The 19,380-nt window shown below is 44.6% G+C and overlaps 1 protein-coding gene across 4 annotated transcripts in view; it reads left to right on the forward strand.

Moving 5' to 3' along the window:
* Positions 1 to 19,380, forward strand: part of AGO2 (argonaute RISC catalytic component 2) — a 472,903-nt gene that overhangs the window by 325,557 nt on the left and 127,966 nt on the right. For all 4 annotated transcript variants that reach the window (XM_078686698.1, XM_078686701.1, XM_078686697.1 and 1 more), the window contains exon 12: positions 3,257 to 3,441. In XM_078686698.1, the coding sequence (XP_078542824.1) occupies positions 3,257 to 3,441 (185 nt within the window). The remainder of the gene's footprint in view (positions 1 to 3,256; positions 3,442 to 19,380) is intronic.

Here is a 19,380-nt window from a genome sequence, read left to right on the forward strand (position 1 = left end):
CAGTATTCCTTATATACAGTATTGCTTTTGATTCATAAGCTAAACATAAACAAAAATAGAAAGGAAGACACAACCCATCAGTATCAATACACGCCAATACCAGACACCCAGCCCACCCTACTTATCCGGATACAAAGACATTTATAGTATCCCCTTTGCATTTATGGATGTCTGTCAAAACCACCACCTTCCATGTCCTTCATCTCTTCCCCATTGCAATATGTTTTGCCATATAATTCATTCTATATGTGTTCTAATTCAAGATTCAAGGCTATGTATTGTTTGGTGGATTTGTCAGTTTCATTAAAATTTCAGCCCAATCCACTAGGTCTTCTGTCAATTTCTCATCTCCTCTAATATTCCTGAAATGCGGTTCATCGGCTACATCCCATCCAAGTAGACCCTTCCTCCAGGTTTCCTAACTGCCTATCTCTCTTTAATTCATAATAACTATTGTGTTTTTAAACCACCAACAAATTTGTACCAAGTTCATACGAGATGAAATACAAAATTATCCTATCAGGATGTCATATACTTAAGTATGTAACTTAAAAATGATCCTGCGTTCACTTACATTATCCATATGCCCACAATTAAGGGGACAAGTCACGTTGCCTAAACATTCACTCTGAAGATGAGTCTTGTAAGTTAAAAATGTCTTTAATCATATTAGCTTAAGTCTGGTTGAACCGGCAATTTGATTATTTATACAAGCTTGTTAACCAAGGTTTATTAAACACTTGGTGTAATGCATAGAAGGGGATCAAGTGAATGACTGCACATGGAATATTGGATTTCAACACAGTCCAGTTCTGTGCATTGAGGTTCCAAGAATAATGATGTGGTAACATCACCCACATGGATTGTATGAAGGCCAATTTGAACCATTCATTTTCAATGCATTTAGATTGCAGTTAAAGATAGGATGCCACTGCTGAACTTAAGAAGGGGATATTCCCAGGGAAACTGGATTAAACCTCAGCTCACACAGCAACCAAGCACTTCACGCAGTTGCTGAATGACACACATCCTGCGCAGTGAAGACAAAAAAAGTTTCTTATTCAGATAGGTGACTCATTGGGTGGTTTTAGAAGTGGTAATTTAGAGACTGGATTCAGTATTCACCTGGCTGATTTGATAATATGCTGAGCCACAGTCACCCCTTCATTGGGGATTGTTAAATGCTTCTAATGAGGCTATGGGACTGCAGAGTTGTATAATTTTGTGCTCAGTGCGTTTGGTGGGTTTGGTATCATTTACTATTAGTGTTTTCTTTCATGTGTTTCTTATTAATGTAACTTTATTGCATATTTCTAACAGTACTTGATTGTCAATGGTCTTGCAGTTTTGGAGTCCCGTTAGCAGCACAGTAGCCCACTTGGAGGGTATAATAACAGGTTTATGTTGGAATAATCTTAGATTAGAGCTGCAGATGAACAGCTCCGCCACAGGTAGTAGTCGAGTGCCTCAATTTAACCTATAGCCTCCAAAAGTTATGTAAAAAGCAAAAATCCTGCTAGGTGCATACTGTGCATTACCAAAGCTGTGAAGAAACTTGGGAAGTAACATTTTTACCATGGATATCCTGCTCTCCATAGAAAGTGGGAACCTTTTTCACCTGTCTACCTTAACATTAAATGCTGATTTTACCCTCTGCAAATTATTTCTCAGATTAGCAGCTTCCGAATGAACCTTTTGAGTGCTGCCCAAGAATAGGCATGATTCTGGAGTTAATGCCTTCTCAACATCAGTGGTTATCACAAGTGTTTAGGAGCCCCCATTATCTAAAATTATAAAGTCATACTTTCTTCTCAAATTACCATGCATCTTTGTACCAAAAATAAACTGTGCCCTTCTGTTGCCCTTGTGAGTTTTGGAGTAAGTGTCTCTTCTTAGTACCTGCAAAACCCTATGCCCTGACTACCCAGACACAGAACTCCAATCCACAGTAGCCATCGTGGGGGTCTAAGTGATGTGTATCCTTGTAATATCAACCGCAACGTTATGAAATTCACCATTTGTTTCAATGTACATAAAGTTAGATTTGACATTTATAAATGCTAAATTGATTTTCCAATTATCATTCAATAGGTTTTGTTTGTTTCTTCTGTGTATCCAGGCTCTCTTCATTCCTTATAAATAATGCCAGAACCTTCCTCATCTGTTTTCCTACTGCATGCTTCCTGGTCATGGGTTCTGTACTATAGCTATGATCTCATCTGTTCTCAGATTTACCCTATTATTTGAAATAGAGTCACTCACAGGACTCCTTTTGATTACAAGTTCTCTCAGGCATGTGATAGCTATGCCTTAAATGTTTCCTAATAACATCTTGCCATGTTCATAGTGAAACAGTTTTCCAAAGCAAAAACATTTTATTCCTATCTTTCAGTTTGTGAAAACACGATGTTGAGATAGTGTTTCAGTTTAGATTTGTCTCCAGTCTAATCCTACCTATGTTGAAGAACCTCTCTGCTAGGCCATGATGCAGGAAGGAGTGTGCATGTTTAACTTCACTGTGGCTTCAACAAATCTTGCTACCAGAAACTGAGCTGTTCTGGTCAAGTCATGGACTCAAGTGTAAGATGGAGTTCATTTCTCATCAGGTTGACCTGGACTCATAGCCCCTTATAACGTATCAAAAGTGCACAATCTGAGTCAGCGATTTGAATAGTTGTGTTCTCAAGGTGTTGTAGGATATTATGATCACTCCAAATTGTTCACATGTTCTACTGAATCATGATCATACAGAAATAATAACTTGTAAATGTAAAAGTAAAAGTTTGTATAAACTAGGGTAATCAAAGTTGGCTCTAAGTATTTATCAGAAATTGTATTATTGATTTGCCCTTTCACAATACTGCATCCACCTCCTGCATCAAACATTGCACTCCAGCAACTTGAAGCAGTAGCTACCTATGCCATTTTGCTTACTGCTCTGGAGCCTGAGGTGGCAGCTGAAGCACATGACCAAAATCCCTCATCTTATGATATCAAAGGTTTTCTTTAATTCTGTTGACATGCGCAGTTATCATCTTGTCCTTCACAATATGTGCAGCCCATGTACTTTCAAGATAAATCGTCTAATCTAATGTTTTCATCCTTTAAAAATGGCTTTTGTGGTGGTTTATTGATGGTGTAAAACCTGACACTCAATTCCTCCAAGCTTCAGTGCACGAGAATTAATGTAGTGTTAAGCAAAAATTATGGTTATGTTCTTCATGCTGACCCTTTCCATTTAATGCACATCTTTCAGATCTTTTACGGAACAATTGAGAAAGATTTCCCGAGATGCTGGAATGCCCATCCAGGGCCAACCTTGTTTCTGTAAATATGCACAGGGAGCAGATAGCGTGGAACCCATGTTCAGACATCTAAAGAATACATATTCTGGTCTACAGCTGGTGGTTGTGATTCTTCCTGGGAAAACGCCTGTTTATGGTCAGTTTACATTGAAAATCACCTTGTGTTGCATGAGTGAGATTTGTATAGGAAGTGTTGGAGGTATTATTTGGTACTAAATCAAATTATTGATTGCATCAATTTAAACAGTGATTGTTTAAGAAGATGTTATCATACATCACGCAATAGTTTGTGTAATCTCCAACTAAGCCTTTGATCTAGAAACATGCTCATTTTTCAGCCAATTCGTACCATTTGAATTCTGTCATTGTATCTTACACTAAAAAGATTTGTAAGCCTCTCCTAGAAGTCATCGGTTTCTCTTTCTTGAAGCCTTTAATTGAATGTTATAGCTACTCATTTTAATTTTAAAAAAGCATGTCTGTTACAGCGTGCAATGTATTTTTACTAGCTCTGCTACAAGTACATCTATTAACTTTGTTCTAATTCCTCTCTTCCTAAATTAACAATTCAAGATGCACTTATGTTCGAACAACAACTTGCCTGTTTTGTAGTGTGCCTATCCAATGTAACCTGCGTACATAGTCTTCACAGATGAGAAAGCCTTCAGTCCACTAGAGAGAAAGACACACTGCCATCTGTCAGTGTACACAATAAGCAGAAAGATTGCTGCTTGCATGAGTCGGCAAGTAAGTTGCAGCTACCGGTGATGGGAGGCTTTAGTCATTTGATGACATATTTTGTTTCACAAGACATACAATCATCTTATGCTGGAGCTGAAAAGGGTTTTCATGTTAGCTCCCCCACCTGCAACCCGTGGGATCCACACCAGTAAGTGTGGAGTCTTGTAATGGCTTTAAAAGCCTTTCAATGGTTGTTTTGTAAGACCCGTAGCATGCATGCAAGCACACATCCTGTTATAACGTGCTAATGTATTCTTTCGTCTTTTAATTTTTGTATATATACTTAGCTGTTGGGACTGACCTATTTTGCTTCAATGCTCCTGTTTTAAGCCATGTTTTTGTGCCACTAGCTCCAGCAGCTGCCCCTTACAAGCTCAGCATTTCTGCTTAATACTTCTACTTGCAGATTCCCTACATGTTGACTACCCCCAGGCTGGATCCAGTCTGGTGCCTGGGGATATTCATTAGGTGAGGGATCTGCAGGTACACAGAGCAGTGCATGTCCTTTAGTTGAGAGGTGAGTACTGTGGCTCAAACAGGGCATTGTCCTGAGCAACCTTCCTGTCATTGAGGTCGTGAGGCACCATGTTCTGCTCCTGTACTACCATGTGCATAACACTCATAGGCTGAATGATAGGTGTGCAAATAACCTTAAGATTGTGAAGGTAACCCAGTTAAGCAGGCAATTTTTCTTCTGGTGCCCAACACAGTGGCCTGTGGGAAGTAGCCCTTCAACTGTTCCAGTGTTGTCTTTTACTATATGGTTTAGTCTCTCTACAAGTCTAGTAATTGATGGCCTGAGGTGGTGTTGCACAATGGGAAAGAGCTAAGCGCTTTCTCTGCGTGATGCTACAGACTCCTTCCATTAAAATGGCTCTTTCCTGTGACCTGTAACACATCTAGTCGGTCTGCTCTGATGAGTTCAAAGGGTTGCACCAGAGAGTAGAGCCTAAATTTGATTATAACTCCTTGCTTTCATGCATTCTCATCTAGCTGCTCTCTCGAATAAGCTTTGTGAAATTGAGGAGCAAATAATTAGGTAATAGTATAACAATTGCAGTCTTAAGCTCAGGCAAGACTTTGCATGCGGACAAAGATAATTTTTATAGTATGTTTTTGTAAACGATGTAAGTATTTTTTCCAGGACAGAGGGATTTGCTTTTTATCAGTACTTCCTTAGTTTCCAATAATGTGTAAACTTCTTGAAGAAAGGAAAACTGCATTTTGCAGTGTGCTAGAAATCGGATTGATTACCCTAGAAACGAGTGGTCGCCTCATCTTCTGCCCACTTAGAAATAGCCCCGGAGCACAAGTTCATCCTGTATAGAGTGACACTGTGAATCATAATTTTGTCAAGCCAATTAAAAAAAAATCCAACTGCATTTTTTAGGGTGGTGAAGGACAAAACCTAACATAAGTTTTTTTCGAATGGTGAAGTGAAAAAAACAAAGGTATCAACTCTTTCGAAATGTCTGCATGCTTGAAGTTTTATTGGTTAATCCTACTTGTAGATCAGCATAATGACGACTCCCCTTTTTTCTCTCAAATACTGTATAATAACTTGGTCCCTGATATACTAATACTGCCTATACTGCTTCTTGTTTTCCAAAGAGAGTATATTGATATGGGGTTATGTTAACCTTATCCTTTTCCTATTAGCACCTCAATTCTCAGAAAATTCAAGCATTAAGTGACAGGAACTGATCCCTCATTCTTACACCCCAGAATAACCCCAATATTCTGTTTGTTTTTTATCTTATGGTGGTGGAGAAAAGGTTAGTTCTCATCCTTGTGCGTATTCTCAGAGGCTGTTCCTTAAGGGAAATCAGTTAATGCACTTATGTACATCTTTTGCAAGAAAATAATATCTCCTAGCTTTCGTGACTGAAAGGTTTTGGTTTTATTAAGGGCACAGGGGCAAGCATTCTACATTTATTTTCTTTATTTAACTCATAGAAGCCTTCATTGTGAAACGCATACATTACAACAATACTTTTCAAAACCCATGGGGCTTCATGAAATAATACTGCAAGTCAGATGCCCTAACTGTCAGATACAAAATAGGCACAATCCTCGCCCTTGTGCTCCAATCCCAGTCAGATTCCCAAACTATTGTAATATCTGCTCTTCCTTTGTAAATCATATTTCACATCAGCAATCTGACAATTTTCCATAACATATGAAAGTGGCCTAGCACCAATTGGCTGCTATGACTCTGGCATGCAACCACAGTGAGAAAATATTAATTATAAACATTTTAATCATGTCAACAATCAACATTTCAATAAACATATTTGGTGTACAAGCATGTGTTACTTTTCATGATGCTTCACAATAATTTTGCTTTGACAATGAAAAACCATAATACATTTCAATTCATGACCCCCCAATGCATTTCGGAACACTAGGTTCCTTCGTCAGGGGTTCTGTCAAAAAACAATAAAGGAAACATTTTAGTTTGATGCCTACGGATTTGTAAGTACTATTCTATGTTTAATGAAACTCATTTGTAGAGTTTACTGATTTAATGTGAATAAAGAGATATGTCTTACCTAGTTGAAAAGAATGGTAGTGCTAAAACACGCATAATGCCATTCGTAAAACACTCTCGGAATCTGCATATAAGAAAAGGGGGGGGGAATACAACGTTTAGGCGTGAGCCATCACAATTGTGTGAAAGTAGTCAAGTCCCTAAGGTTTCAGAGCTTACCTGTATTGACAGGTTTCAATAGTATTAGATGGCAACCTGAAAAATAATGCAGGTTGTTAGTATATTTCAAAGTATTGTAAGAATACCGAAGCATTAAACCAGACAGTTGGTGTGGCTCACCTGCATGAGTAAAATCAAATTCGGAGTTCTTTGAGTGAAGTTCCGTGGATAGCAGCAACTGGAGGGAAATATGGGAAAAAATGAGTTTTAACACTCTCAACCAGAGTGTGTGTATAGTCGTGAAAGACTCAAGTTTAAGTGCCGATTAGAAGGGCTTACCCGCTAGCATCGGTGAATTCCAGCTGACGACTGTGTCATCTCCGTGCGATTACGCGAAGAAAGAGTCCGTTTTCGAGATTTGATGCGGGTTGTGTTTAGACGACATAGAAATAGGACTGGTTCGAGTAAATAAGATGTCTTCGAATGGGTTTTGTGTATAAAACACGTAATTAGTTCAAAGAATAACACTGATGAAAGAAACAGATGAAGTAGACAAAAATGTGTTCGAAAAGAATTGAACAAAGAATTTAGAAATAAAGTGAAAATAGAAAGAGGACTAGTGATAGCGACCTCTGAATACAGACAATAGCGAACGAACTTTATTGCTACTGATTTAGGTGAACTGTCACTGTTATGTTAGTCTAAACGGGTTTGATCATATTAAGGGAATGACTTGTGTGTTCACTGAATCAACTAGGTGTAAAAACATATTGCATTTCAAATACATGTCATTTCAAAAATTCTGTGTGTTTAAATGCAATTCAGGGAAATTGTGTTCTCCAGTATTAGGGGTGTCTTTCATAGATTCACATGCCTGAATCATTCCCCGTCGTCGGAGTGGGAGTCCCACGGTATATAAAAAAGCAATAATATGCTATAAATACATAGTAAATACCAATAAAAAACAAACCAGGAAGTAAAGTAGCCAAGCTACAGAAGAAAAAACTTCCACATTAGTGACTATCTCTGTCATTTTGTGTAGCCCAAACTGCAGCCAATCAGGCGGCAGCACCCACCAGAAGGTTCCCCCCAGAGGCTCAGGCTGTCAGATTTTTTACCGCACGTCGTGTGCAGGGAGTCTCCCTGAGCTCTGCTCAGTTTCTTAATTTATATTATATATATCTATTAAATTTTGTGATATTTTCTCCCACAAAATCTATTTGTTGACCCTGTGTCAATGGTGAAAAGCTGGGATCGTTTCCATGGATTATTTTGTCTGCCTGTTGCTACATGGTAGGATAGAAGGGGATGTTCTTGTGTTTTGCCTACCCCCCTTCTGATGTGGGAGGATTTTCGATGTTTATATGGCGCCTTTCTGTGCAGTATGTTTTTGGGCTTTACTTCACCAGATGAGGTTCCTTCAAAGGTAAGGGTCTTTGACCTGCTGCGAGTCTGCCTCCCACATCTACGCCCACGAGATTTACTCTCAGGCGTTTAGACTCGTTCTGTGCATTTTTCTTCTGAGGAGGTGCCAGCTGGTTCACTGGACGCTCTTGGTATTCTACGACGGCAATCTCTGCCGTCACTTGTGATCTACGGTGTCACAGGGCTACAGGATCCTGTTGACAGAGCCCTCAAATGCACTGGTTGTAAGTCGCAGGAAGCTGCGCAGCCGACAAGGAGCTTCGTTGACCAAGAGCCTTTTCACAAAATGCAAATTTGCCTCGTCAATGTTGAGCCTCGACGACGAGTTTTGCCGCGTCTACGACGGGCAACGTCGACGGTGAAGATGGCATCGTCGACGGGAACCTTTTGTCCACGACGAGGGGGCTGCGTCGACGACGAGCCTCGTCGACGACGAGGAAGCTCCGTCGACGGCGAGCCGCGTTGAGGGCGAGCCTCGTCGACGGTGAGAGGTGTCCCTCGTCGACGCTGAAGTACAGTTGTCGACGGTGAGGAGCCTCGTCGACGGTGGGAAGCCTCGTCGACGGAGGGGTGCCTCGTCGACGGTGAAGGACCTCGTCGACGGCGAGATGCCTCGTCGACGGTGGGTAACCTCGTCGACGGTGCAAGGTGTCCGTCGTCGACGCTGAAGAAGAATCGTCGACGGTGGGGAGCCTGGTCGACGGTGAGGGGCCTCGTCGACGGAGGAGTGCCTCGTCGACGGTGAGGAGCCTCGTCGACGGAGGGGTGCCTCGTCGACGGTGAGGAGCCTCGTCGACGGAGGGGTACCTCGTCGACGGAGGGGTGCCTCGTCGACGGTGAGGAGCCTCGTCGACGGAGGGGTACCTCGTCGACGGTGAGTTGAGGTGCCTCATCGACGGTGAGTTGAGGTGCCTCATCGACGGTGCAGTGTGTCCCTCGTCGACGCTGAAGAGCAGTCATCGACGGTGAGGAGCCTCGTCGGCGTTTGAGAGCCTATTCAGCTGACATCGTCAACTGCAAGCTTGGGCGACGGTTGACTCATTAGCAGTGGGCCACTGACAGTGGCCCTTCTGACATGTGATCCATCGACGCTTGTCCATTGGCAGTGGACCTGGCATCTCTACGCTACCAACAGTGGACCTATACACAGTGCAGTTGGGGCCATTCACAGTGGGCACATTGGCAGTTGCCACGCAGGCTTTAGGTCCGTACACAGTTGGCACATTGACGACAGTTCTCTTAATCACTAGCAGGCTCGTCGACAACTTTCAAAGTTGACACACTACTCGATTCATCAATCATCCTCAGTGATGGTGAGTTTTCTTGTGGAATGTTGGCCAAGTTAAGGATCAGTTTTCGTTGCCAACAAGAAGTACGTCTACGGAGGACTTGTAGACTGACAGCGTCAGCAGTCACCTCCACAGTAGTTTAAGTCTGCAACAGTTTTCCTCTGCGGACACTGAGGGTCACATTTTCTTGTTGACCTCTGATGCAGGACCCAGTCCATGGTCCAGTTAGTCGACGCTTCGTCCAGTTGGGCTTATTACAGTGTTACTTTGCCCTACTTATTAGTCGTAGCCACTTTTCAGCAAGTTACGGGATCTTGCATGATTCTTTATTCTTCTATCCCCCGGCGGATGTCGACGGATATACCCTCCTCATGTAAGGAACGGTGACGCGCTTTCATCAAGCCCTTATCACCAGGATAGAGGCGGACGGTTTCTTTCTCTTTCAATATTGTATTGACAGAGATTTTAAGCTATGCTTAAGCCAAAAGATTGGCGCTGGTGACTCTCGGGCAATCTTTTAGCTCTCTGGACAGGATCAATTTTAACAGGGGGGCACAGAATGTGCGTATCCTTGAATACCCCTACACTGGCGATTCTAGAATTTTTATTTTAACAAAAAGGATGGACAAAAGATAATCATCAACATAACACCGTGCAGTGTACATTACAGCTCCAAGTTTTTCAGTATTGTGTTGCGGAGTTAAGGTTGGAAGAACCCTTAGTTCCTCGCCCACAAGTCCATACGGAGATAATGGCCGTACCTTTTTATAGTTGTTACTTCTGGGCCATCATATTGACCAGACAATACCGCACCTTCGATTCTCCACAGTACGGGGATTAACTCTTTCGGGGTGCCCGAGGACAGTTTTCGCATTTTAATCCAAAAAAGTTCCACCCAGTACCTGATATGCTACTGTATGATTCGACTCTAAATCGTATACAGGAAGTCTTTTTTCCAGGACACTACGACTTACTTTAAATCCCATCATGACTCCATTCCAAGTGGGATAAGGGGGCATATCTCTAAGATTTCATTTGGTCACCACTGCGATTTATCTATGGAAAATTCTAAGTGTGATGTCAAAAGAGCATGCTTTAGCATTTGGCAATTGCCTTCATGGTGATCGCATTCAGCTCATCTGCGCGAGTCATTTACAAATTCACTTATGGATACATCAGGGACCGTCGGAGTGGTTCTGAATCTAATAAGGAGTTAGGTTTTTTCCTCTCAGATCCTCTTCAACTAGCTGGTCAGATATGTAGTGCCGGATTTTTGTCATCTCTGCGCAAACATTCTTCAAAGGTTGTACATCATGCAAGTTTTTCAAATATTACTGCCAGTGACCTAACATGTGTACTCGACCTCCAGAGTGTCAAGGTTTAGGTAACAATGCTTCCACAGCAAGGGACGTGGTTGATCTATACTCTAAGTTATATCACAGGCCTGTCTGTCAGGACTCTCGGTCCACTCCACGTGATTCTTATGTAGATTCTGGCAGCCTATCTGTGTCTGCAATACATACGCATTCATCATTTCTGAGACGGGTTTATTTACAGAGGATCACTCTTCTTAATAAGCAATCCAGTTCACCCAGACTTTGTAGTCACTGTTTCAATGCCTGTTTTTTTTTTTCTCAATATACCATGTCAAGTCCCAATTATTCCTAGTTACGACACAGGATTTTCTAGGAACAACAGTCCATGCTAATTCAGCAAGGGTGTTTGTCTCTTACGATTGAGAAGCCTGCAGCTCTTTCTTGCTATTCCTTTTGAGTACATTAGTCTATTTCATTACATTCTCCAAATTTCAGCTGGCCATGACCTCCACCTCCTTCCTGTGCGTGTCCTTCTGCACAGGATAACGCTACTACAGCAACTGCATCAACATTGGTTTCACGTCTCTGATTCATTTGGAGATCTCATTACAATCCCTCCTCGATGCAAGAGGTTTTTTCTTGGGTGAATCCAAGACAGAAATTTATACACAAGGTGTGTTTTTTCCCCTCAAAAAGGTATCAAATTGCACAATCACCATGGACACATCCCTCAGGTATTGGGGAGCACTATTTCGGGGCTGAAGGTCTTCGGGAAATGAGCCCTCATATGAGGTTTGGTACATCATCCTGCTGACCGAAGAGCCATCTTCCTTGCCCTCCAATTTTGTTGCGCAATAATTTCAAGGAGACAACTGTATTGTGGCGCATAGACAATACAACTGGTGTACTCTATGTCACTAAACACAAGGGGCTATATCAGCTTTGTTGCCTCAGGAAGCCGGTGATCTATGTGCATGAGCGATAGAACGCACACAACTTTCTGACGATTCCTCGTTCCTGGTACAAGACACAGTCTAACAGGCACTCTCAGCAGGACGACAATTTCCACTCTCGAGTGAGTTTTTCCACTACGGAATGTGGATTCAAATTTCGGCAGTAGGGTGCTTCCAGATCTGGTCTCTTCGCGACCAAGAAGTACAGCACATACTGGTGCTTTTCAAGTTGGCATCACCACAAGAATGTACAGGGAAATGCGTTTGTCGTCCAACTGATCTCACTCTGATTCCATTTTCCACCGATACCTTTGGGTCCCAGAGTTCTCCGAAAGAACAAAATGGCGTGGTGTCGAGTGTCCCTCTTCACCCCTCATGGCTTCGCCAAGACTGGTTTACTGAGTTTCTCCTTTTTCCGGTCGGAGTGCGAATCAATTCGGACGTGTCCACCTCCGAATCTATTTTCTTCCAGAGCGGCCAGGTTTATCACTCGGAACAGCCATCTTTGAGGTCAGTGGCCTAGTCCCTGATTACTTTTGGTTCGCCTATCTCAACATCCCTGCGGTTTGCAAGGGAGTGTTAGCCATAACAGGGACAAGTTCTCCAACGCAAATATTTTTGCGGTATCTGATATTGTTCGGCTAGAATTCATCCTTTTACTCTTAATAGACAGAATCTTCCAGTTTGTTCTCATTTAGCTGTCAAGTTCAGGATTGCCTCATGCAATTCTACTAGTGCCTTAACTGGCAGCGGCTCCAGATGCCGACAAGATGAGATCACATCTTTTTATTCCTCAAAAAATATAACTCAATCCTTCAAGAAAATGTCAGATTATTTTCTCTCCGCCACTTCGCCCTTTACCATCGAGACATCTCAGTGTGGTAATAGGGCAGTTCAGGTGATATCCTTTCAACCTTTCCTCAGTGATGATCTACGATGACTTAGAAAGGTGTCATTTTCTTTTTTTTTATTGGCTTTAACAGTCCTCTATTAGAGTCAGTTAGGTTCAGATCTTTCGGTTCTTTAGCCTTTTTTTCATACAGTTCTCTATAACTCTATGGTGGTTCGAGTTACTCTGGAATTCATACTTCACGTGCCTCCGGAATTTATTTCGGATCGAGCCTGTAAATTCAACTGCATCTTTGCCTCCACCACGATCAACAAAATGGGTTTTTTCCATACACTTGATAATAGAAAAGGTTTCAAATGTTCTGTTTACAAGGGATAGTTCGGTTTTCACAGACCTGCTCACTTTATTACTAAAGTACGATTAGTTAAACCCCAACAGGGTCCGGGCGAACAGTTGCAGTATTGATCTTTTGCTCCGATCAATATTTTGCCATCCACAAGTTGAACAGCTTTGCTAGCAGCCCCTAGAACGCACTCTACCAAGCCAATGTCTTCCTCAACTGCTCTGTTTGATGGAGTTCTTCTCCAGCACCTCGGCAGAGCGGCAGCCTTGGTTAGCAGCCTTGCTTTCTCCAATCACTACTGTTTACGGCAGCCAGTAAGACCGATGTTTCCATGTGTCCAGCAGTTCTATGTAATATTTTCAGCTAAGGTGAGCCTCTGTTCCCACCTCAGTTTTTCCTGCAGTCAGACGCTTCTGCTACCGTTTTCAGAGTGCACATTTTTCACTAGATGCATTTTATCATGCTCCAAGCTATGTTAAGGCATTTTATATATAATTCATATAATGTGCACAGTTTCACAAGCTGGGTTTCTATGGCGTCTGCCTAGCAAGGATTTTTACTGCTATCTACTCTGATTCAGGCATGTGAATCTATGAAAGACACCCCTAATACTGGAGAAGAACAATAGTTACTTACCTGTAATCTGTGGTTCTCCAGTATTGGTGTCTTTCATAGATTCACATGCACCCGCCCACCTCCCCTTCAGAGGCTCTTAGCATACTTTGGTTTACTATCACTCCGTGCGACAAAATCTGACAGCCTGAGCCTCTGGGGGGAACCTTCTGGTGGGTGCTGCCGCCTGATTGGCTGCAGTTTGGGCTACACAAAATGACAGAGATAGTCACTAATGTGGAAGTTTTTTCTTCTGTAGCTTGGCTACTTTACTTCCTGGTTTGTTTTTTATTGGTATTTACTATGTATTTATAGCATATTATTGCTTTTTTATATACCGTGGGACTCCCACTCCGACGACGGGGAATGATTCAGGCATGTGAATCTATGAAAGACACCAATACTGGAGAACCACAGATTACAGGTAAGTAACTATTGTTCTTTCTTGTTATGTGCGATAGGGAACCTGTTGTAATCTACTGGGCTCTGGTGTATGCGTTGGTTATAGAAAACATACCATGTCTAATTTGTCATTTAATCCCAGAGGTGCCAAAGTTTGTAATTTTTTTATCCAGAATACTTCTCGCTGTAGCAAGATTTTGGAGTTGTCAAAGCAGAGTTTCTGTGGAACTTGTTCAATAATTTGGAATTTAAGTTGCTCTATTGTATGTCGATGTTCAATCCAATGTAGCGCAAGTGGAGATGTTGTGCTTTTGTTTCGAATCCTGCTTTTATGTTCAGACAGTCTGACTTTGATGTTCCTCTCTGTCTTGCCTATGTATAAAAGTCCACAGGGACATTTTATCATGTAAACCATAACAGGCATATCTCAACAAGGAAGGGAATGAGAGCAAAATGTATTTCAACACTGCAAACAGAGCAGTGTACTTTAATGATAATTCCTAAAACTTTTGAGTGGATAATCTGTACCAATATGTAGCTAATGAAACATTCAGCTGTGAAATTGTACACTGGCAGAACTTGCGGTGAGTATTCTGATTGTTTGTAGTTTGTTTTACACTCATCATAGCAGTAGCTCAAATTGGTTTATAATAAAAATCTTTTGTAAACAAATTCACATGGCCTGTATGCTGACTTAATGACTATTCTAACTCATGCAAAAATAGCCTGTGTTGAGCACCAAACCTCTCAGTATGTTTACCAGCTTCCTTCTTAATCTTTCTGATCCAGTATCCTAAATTTGGAGCAAACACTGGAGCAAAGGGCTTCTTACAGAACCTTGGTAGACTGGTTAGAGAAGTTGTAGATGGTGCCAGTAACACTGGCAACTATACTCATGAATTTGAGTGGCATCACTAGGCTCAAATCCACATGCAGTCTGCGGATCTCTTCTGCCATCCTCCAAATTATAATGAATAGAGAGAACTGTGTGGTGGAGATTGCCTGTTGAAGTTCAAAGAAAGCATCTATCGCTAGGGTTTTTCAGGAACAAATTACAATAACACCTTTTCCACAAACGTAAACCAACAAGAAATTAAAATACACATTTATGCATCAATCCATCTTTTTTTTAATAGAGACAAGAAATGTAAGGCTGAAGGTAAAATACAAATTAAGCAATAACATAAATAAATGTTAACTGGTGTGAGTGCTGCAAGCGGTTTGAAATTGTCAAAAGTGAGAAGGATCCTGGGACAGGTGCGATGTCTGAAACTCAATGTTGGAAAACGAGGCAGTATCTGTGAGGCCTGAACAAATAACATGGCTTCATTTGTCCTTCACTGGAAACCAAACACCAAATTGTAGCGTTGCAGAGCAGTCTGAGGCTTACTGAAGGGAGGTGATGTGGGCTAGTAATCGCCATTACAGGTGCGAAGCAATAACACTCAATAATTGATTGTCCAGTCTGTACTTTGCTTTATAAAAGTAAGAGTACATTTATTAAATTCACGCACTACTCCATACTATGCACCAATTTACAAATATACATAAGCTGTTGGAATTACTTTGTGACATTGCATAACATCTCCACCCCTCCCGCGGGGGGAGGGGGTGGGCTAGTACCACCACTCCTATGTATGCACATCATCTTGCCCCCCCAATGCAGTTAGTTGAACAAACCTGGAGCGAGGGCCCTGTGCGCTGGCATCATCCCAGTGGCGACCCACCCCATTACCTCAACAAGCATTTAAAATAGGCACACCTGCTCTGGTGACACACAACCCTGACTGAGTATTTCCTACTGACCATGAAGTATACACCTCTACATCTTAAGAGCTAACAGTCTGGGTTCTTCACCTAAGCGCAGCAGCAAGAATACATGTTTAAGCATCACTTTAGAATGACAGTACTCAACGCCTTTGTTGATCATAAGAATGCATTGCAATTACAGCCCCTAAAGGCATCACAGGATTAAGCATATACAACTAGACATCCTAGCGGGAATGTCTGGCAACCTAACCCCACTTGGCTTATGACATCACCTTACACAGGTACTTCACATTACGCATGTGACTTTCAGTCCCTCTGAAAGAAATAACATTAGCAAATGCAATGCGGGTGCAATTACACCTCTTCACCTCCAGGGGATGCCCTTTTCCAGACATCCCCAACTCAGCCCTTCACTTCCTTGAGGCAGTCCCTAAGGCACCCCCAGCTGTAGAACAAAAGTTCCAGCCATGGGGATGCAGATGACTCATGGCAGAGCCCTTGAGTGGTTATTCTTTTTAGTGCCCATGAGACTTAGGGAGAGACTTATTTGCATTGTGCTGGGGGAGACTGTGTTACTCCTGCAGCTCCCCCTGCACCCTGTCACACATGTGGTGGTGACCCCGTCCTCCTGGGGCCACCAAGTAGAGAAATGCTGACTTTTCCTTGCATTTCGGTCCGGGCCTGCAAGGCATTATGGGGGCTCTTGCATATTAGAGCAGCAGCTCCCCCGCTGCTCTGGGGAGACCCCCGCTGTGAGCCTGCGGCCACGTCTGCCTTCTGTTGGAGGGTCCGGTCCCACCCAGACCCCCAGGTGAGTGATACGGCTCAGGGAGCCCACCCCCGGCCACCTATGCTGATTTTTAGGGGCCCGGTCCTACCAGACCCTTCCGTGAGTGTACGGGTCCCGGTCCCAACAGGGCACCCGCAGGCTTTCCATGGTGGAGGCAGCCCGAGGAGCCCACCCCTGGCTGCCCTGCCGGCTCCCCGCCCAGCCAGCACCCTGGCGTACTGCAGCGGGAGCCAGCATCGCAGTTCTGCTCTGCCTGCGGGCAGACAAGGAGGCCAGCGCTGATCCAGCTGGCCTCTGGGAGTGCGGTGGCACTCCCCCTTCCTTCCTGCAGCCGCGGGGGAGTGCTACAGCACTCCCCCGTCTTCCCTCTTCTCAGCGGCGCCCGGGGATGGGACCCTGGGCCCCCAGGGGCCATTCTTCACAGGGAGCACAATGGCACATCCCAACTTGTCTTCCTCCTCTTCAGGGCCCAGAGTTAGGGTCCCGGGCCCCCAAGCAGTCTTCATGGGGGGGTAGGGGGCACGACAGGGCCCCCGACTTCCGCCTTCTTGTTGGGGGCCAGGGTTGGCTCCTGGCACCCCACTTGCCCAACTACTTTTCAGCCGCGAGGGGGCTTGCGCGGCAGCTAAACACCCCCCTCCTGTTCAGCTCCATCTTCCACTGCACCGGCATTCTTGCGGGGAGCGTGGCGGCGCTCCCCGTCTTAGGCGGGGCCAGGAGCTTCTCTTCCTGTGCAAACACTTTTTAAAGTTTGGCAGGGGACTGATAGGAAGTCTGATTGTCCTATCAACACATCACTTCACTGCCCCTGCTCCCTCCTTCCTGCCCAGGCCTCTGGGTTGGTTCAAGATGGCGTCGTCCGGGTCTCCTGCCACATGGTCTCTGAAAGTCCCTTCCCCACGCTGCCTTCTCCCTTGAGCAGCCTGGTGCCTGGCACCCGGTGACAGCTGCTGATGGGTGAGCCTGTAGCTCCACCCATCTTCTCTTCTTTGGAGAGGAGGCCTTTGCTCTCGGAAGGAAGGTCATTAATCCAGCCTGCTGGGGTCAGCCCTCAGCCAGGCCCTGGTTATGGGCTGATTCAGAGAAATATGACATTTCTGAATCAATCAATCAATCAATCAGAACATTTGTATAGCGCACTACTCACCCGGAGGGTCTCAAGGCGCTGGGGGGGGGGGGGGGGGGGGGTGGTCCGCTACTGCTCGAATAGCCAGGTCTTGAGCTGCTTCCTGAAGGCGAGGTGGTCCTGGGTCAGGCGGAGGTGGGTCGGAAGGGAGTTCCAAGTCTTGGAGGCCAGGTAGGAGAAGGACCTTCCTCCTGTGGTGGCTCTTCGGATGCGGGGGACGGCGGCGAGGGCGTGGCTGGTCGATCGAAGCTGGCGCGTGGGAGCGTAGAAGTTGAGGCGGCTGTTGAGGTATCCTGGTCCTTGGTTGTGTAGGGCTTTGTGTGCGTGGGTGAGGAGCCGGAAGGTGATTCTCTTGTTGACCGGGAGCCAGTGCAGGTCTCTCAGGTGTCCGGAGATGTGGCTGCGGCGGGGGATGTCCAGGATGAGTCGTGCTGAGGTGTTCTGGATCCGCTGGAGTCTCTTCTGGAGTTTGGCGGTGGTTCCGGCGTAGAGGGAGTTGCCGTAGTCCAGACGGCTGGTGACGAGGGCCTGGGTGACCGTCTTCCTGGTCTCGGTGGGGATCCATCTGAAGATCTTGCGTAGCATTCGCAGGATGTGGAAGCACGAAGAGGAGACGGCGTTGACTTGTCTGGTCATGGAGAGGGAGGAGTCCAGGATGAAGCCCAGGTTGCGTGCGTGGTCAGTTGGTTTGGGTGCGCTGCCCAGGGCGGGGGGCCAACAGGAGTCGTCCCAGGCGGAGGGTGAGGATCCCAGGATGAATGACCCAAAAGCAGTACAAAAAGGACTTTGGACTCTGCAGAATACATCTTCTCACACAAGTTACTGTCGACTTTAGTGCGTGTCTGGAATTTGTAGGCCCTAGGAATGTAAATCTAGCCCCTGGGCTCCCCATCCCCGTAAGAGAATAAGGAAGTGAAAACAGTAAAACACACTGACTTTTCCTGGCATGTTTCTTCCCACTGTATAAAGCCTATTCCATGTCACCACCCAATGCTGCAAAAGTCCTGTCAAACCATTCACTTTGTAGCTGCCCCTAGGCTGCGCACGCTAGGAATCTCCCCTGCGCAGCCCGTACACGCGTGCACACACATGTTTGTGTGTCTGCATGTAACCAGCCTGGTGCCCCTTACTCCACCTGCTGCGCAGCGGCCTAGTCAAGCTAGGGGGACACCAGTAAAATCCACATGCAGTCTTTAATCATGAGTTCACTGTGGGCGAGTCCCAACTTATGAGGCTCTCCCCCAGTAAAAGTTCAACAAATAGGTGCTCAAAAAGCGAAACATCCAGGCAATTCAGAGTGTCAAAACCACCTTCTAACACTCACAGATACACAAGGAATTCAAGGGAGAAAATAAACTTGCGCTGAAGTTTGCCCTATTGGTCCGTGTAGGACGCTGGGTTTCTGTTGCAGTAACCCCCCACTTTTTGCCAGATTTCCGCTGCACTTTTGCTTGAAGTGCCCTGGGTCCCTGCTAATCAGGTTCCCATGGCCTGTGTTCTTTCCCAAACCTTACCTTTGTACCCCCAGTTGGCACTTCTCTGGCCACATGTATGTCCCTTGTAAAAAGGTACCATGGGGACCAAGTGCACTGTGACCAGGGAAGGCGTCAAAAGGCTACAGCACACGTTGTGCCACCCATAGAGGTCCTGTACCTTAACACATACACACTGAAATTGCAGGTTGTGTGTTTTGGTGCAGTGAAAAGTGAGGAGTCAACATGACACACCTCTGTGTGCCATGCCAACAACCCACTGCCTATGGCATAGGTTAGCCGCCCCTCTTACTGGGTGCACTAGGCCACTAGTAA

Source organism: Lissotriton helveticus, chromosome 4_1, assembly GCF_964261635.1.
Source record: "Lissotriton helveticus chromosome 4_1, aLisHel1.1, whole genome shotgun sequence".
Classification (NCBI taxonomy): Eukaryota; Metazoa; Chordata; class Amphibia; order Caudata; family Salamandridae; genus Lissotriton; species Lissotriton helveticus.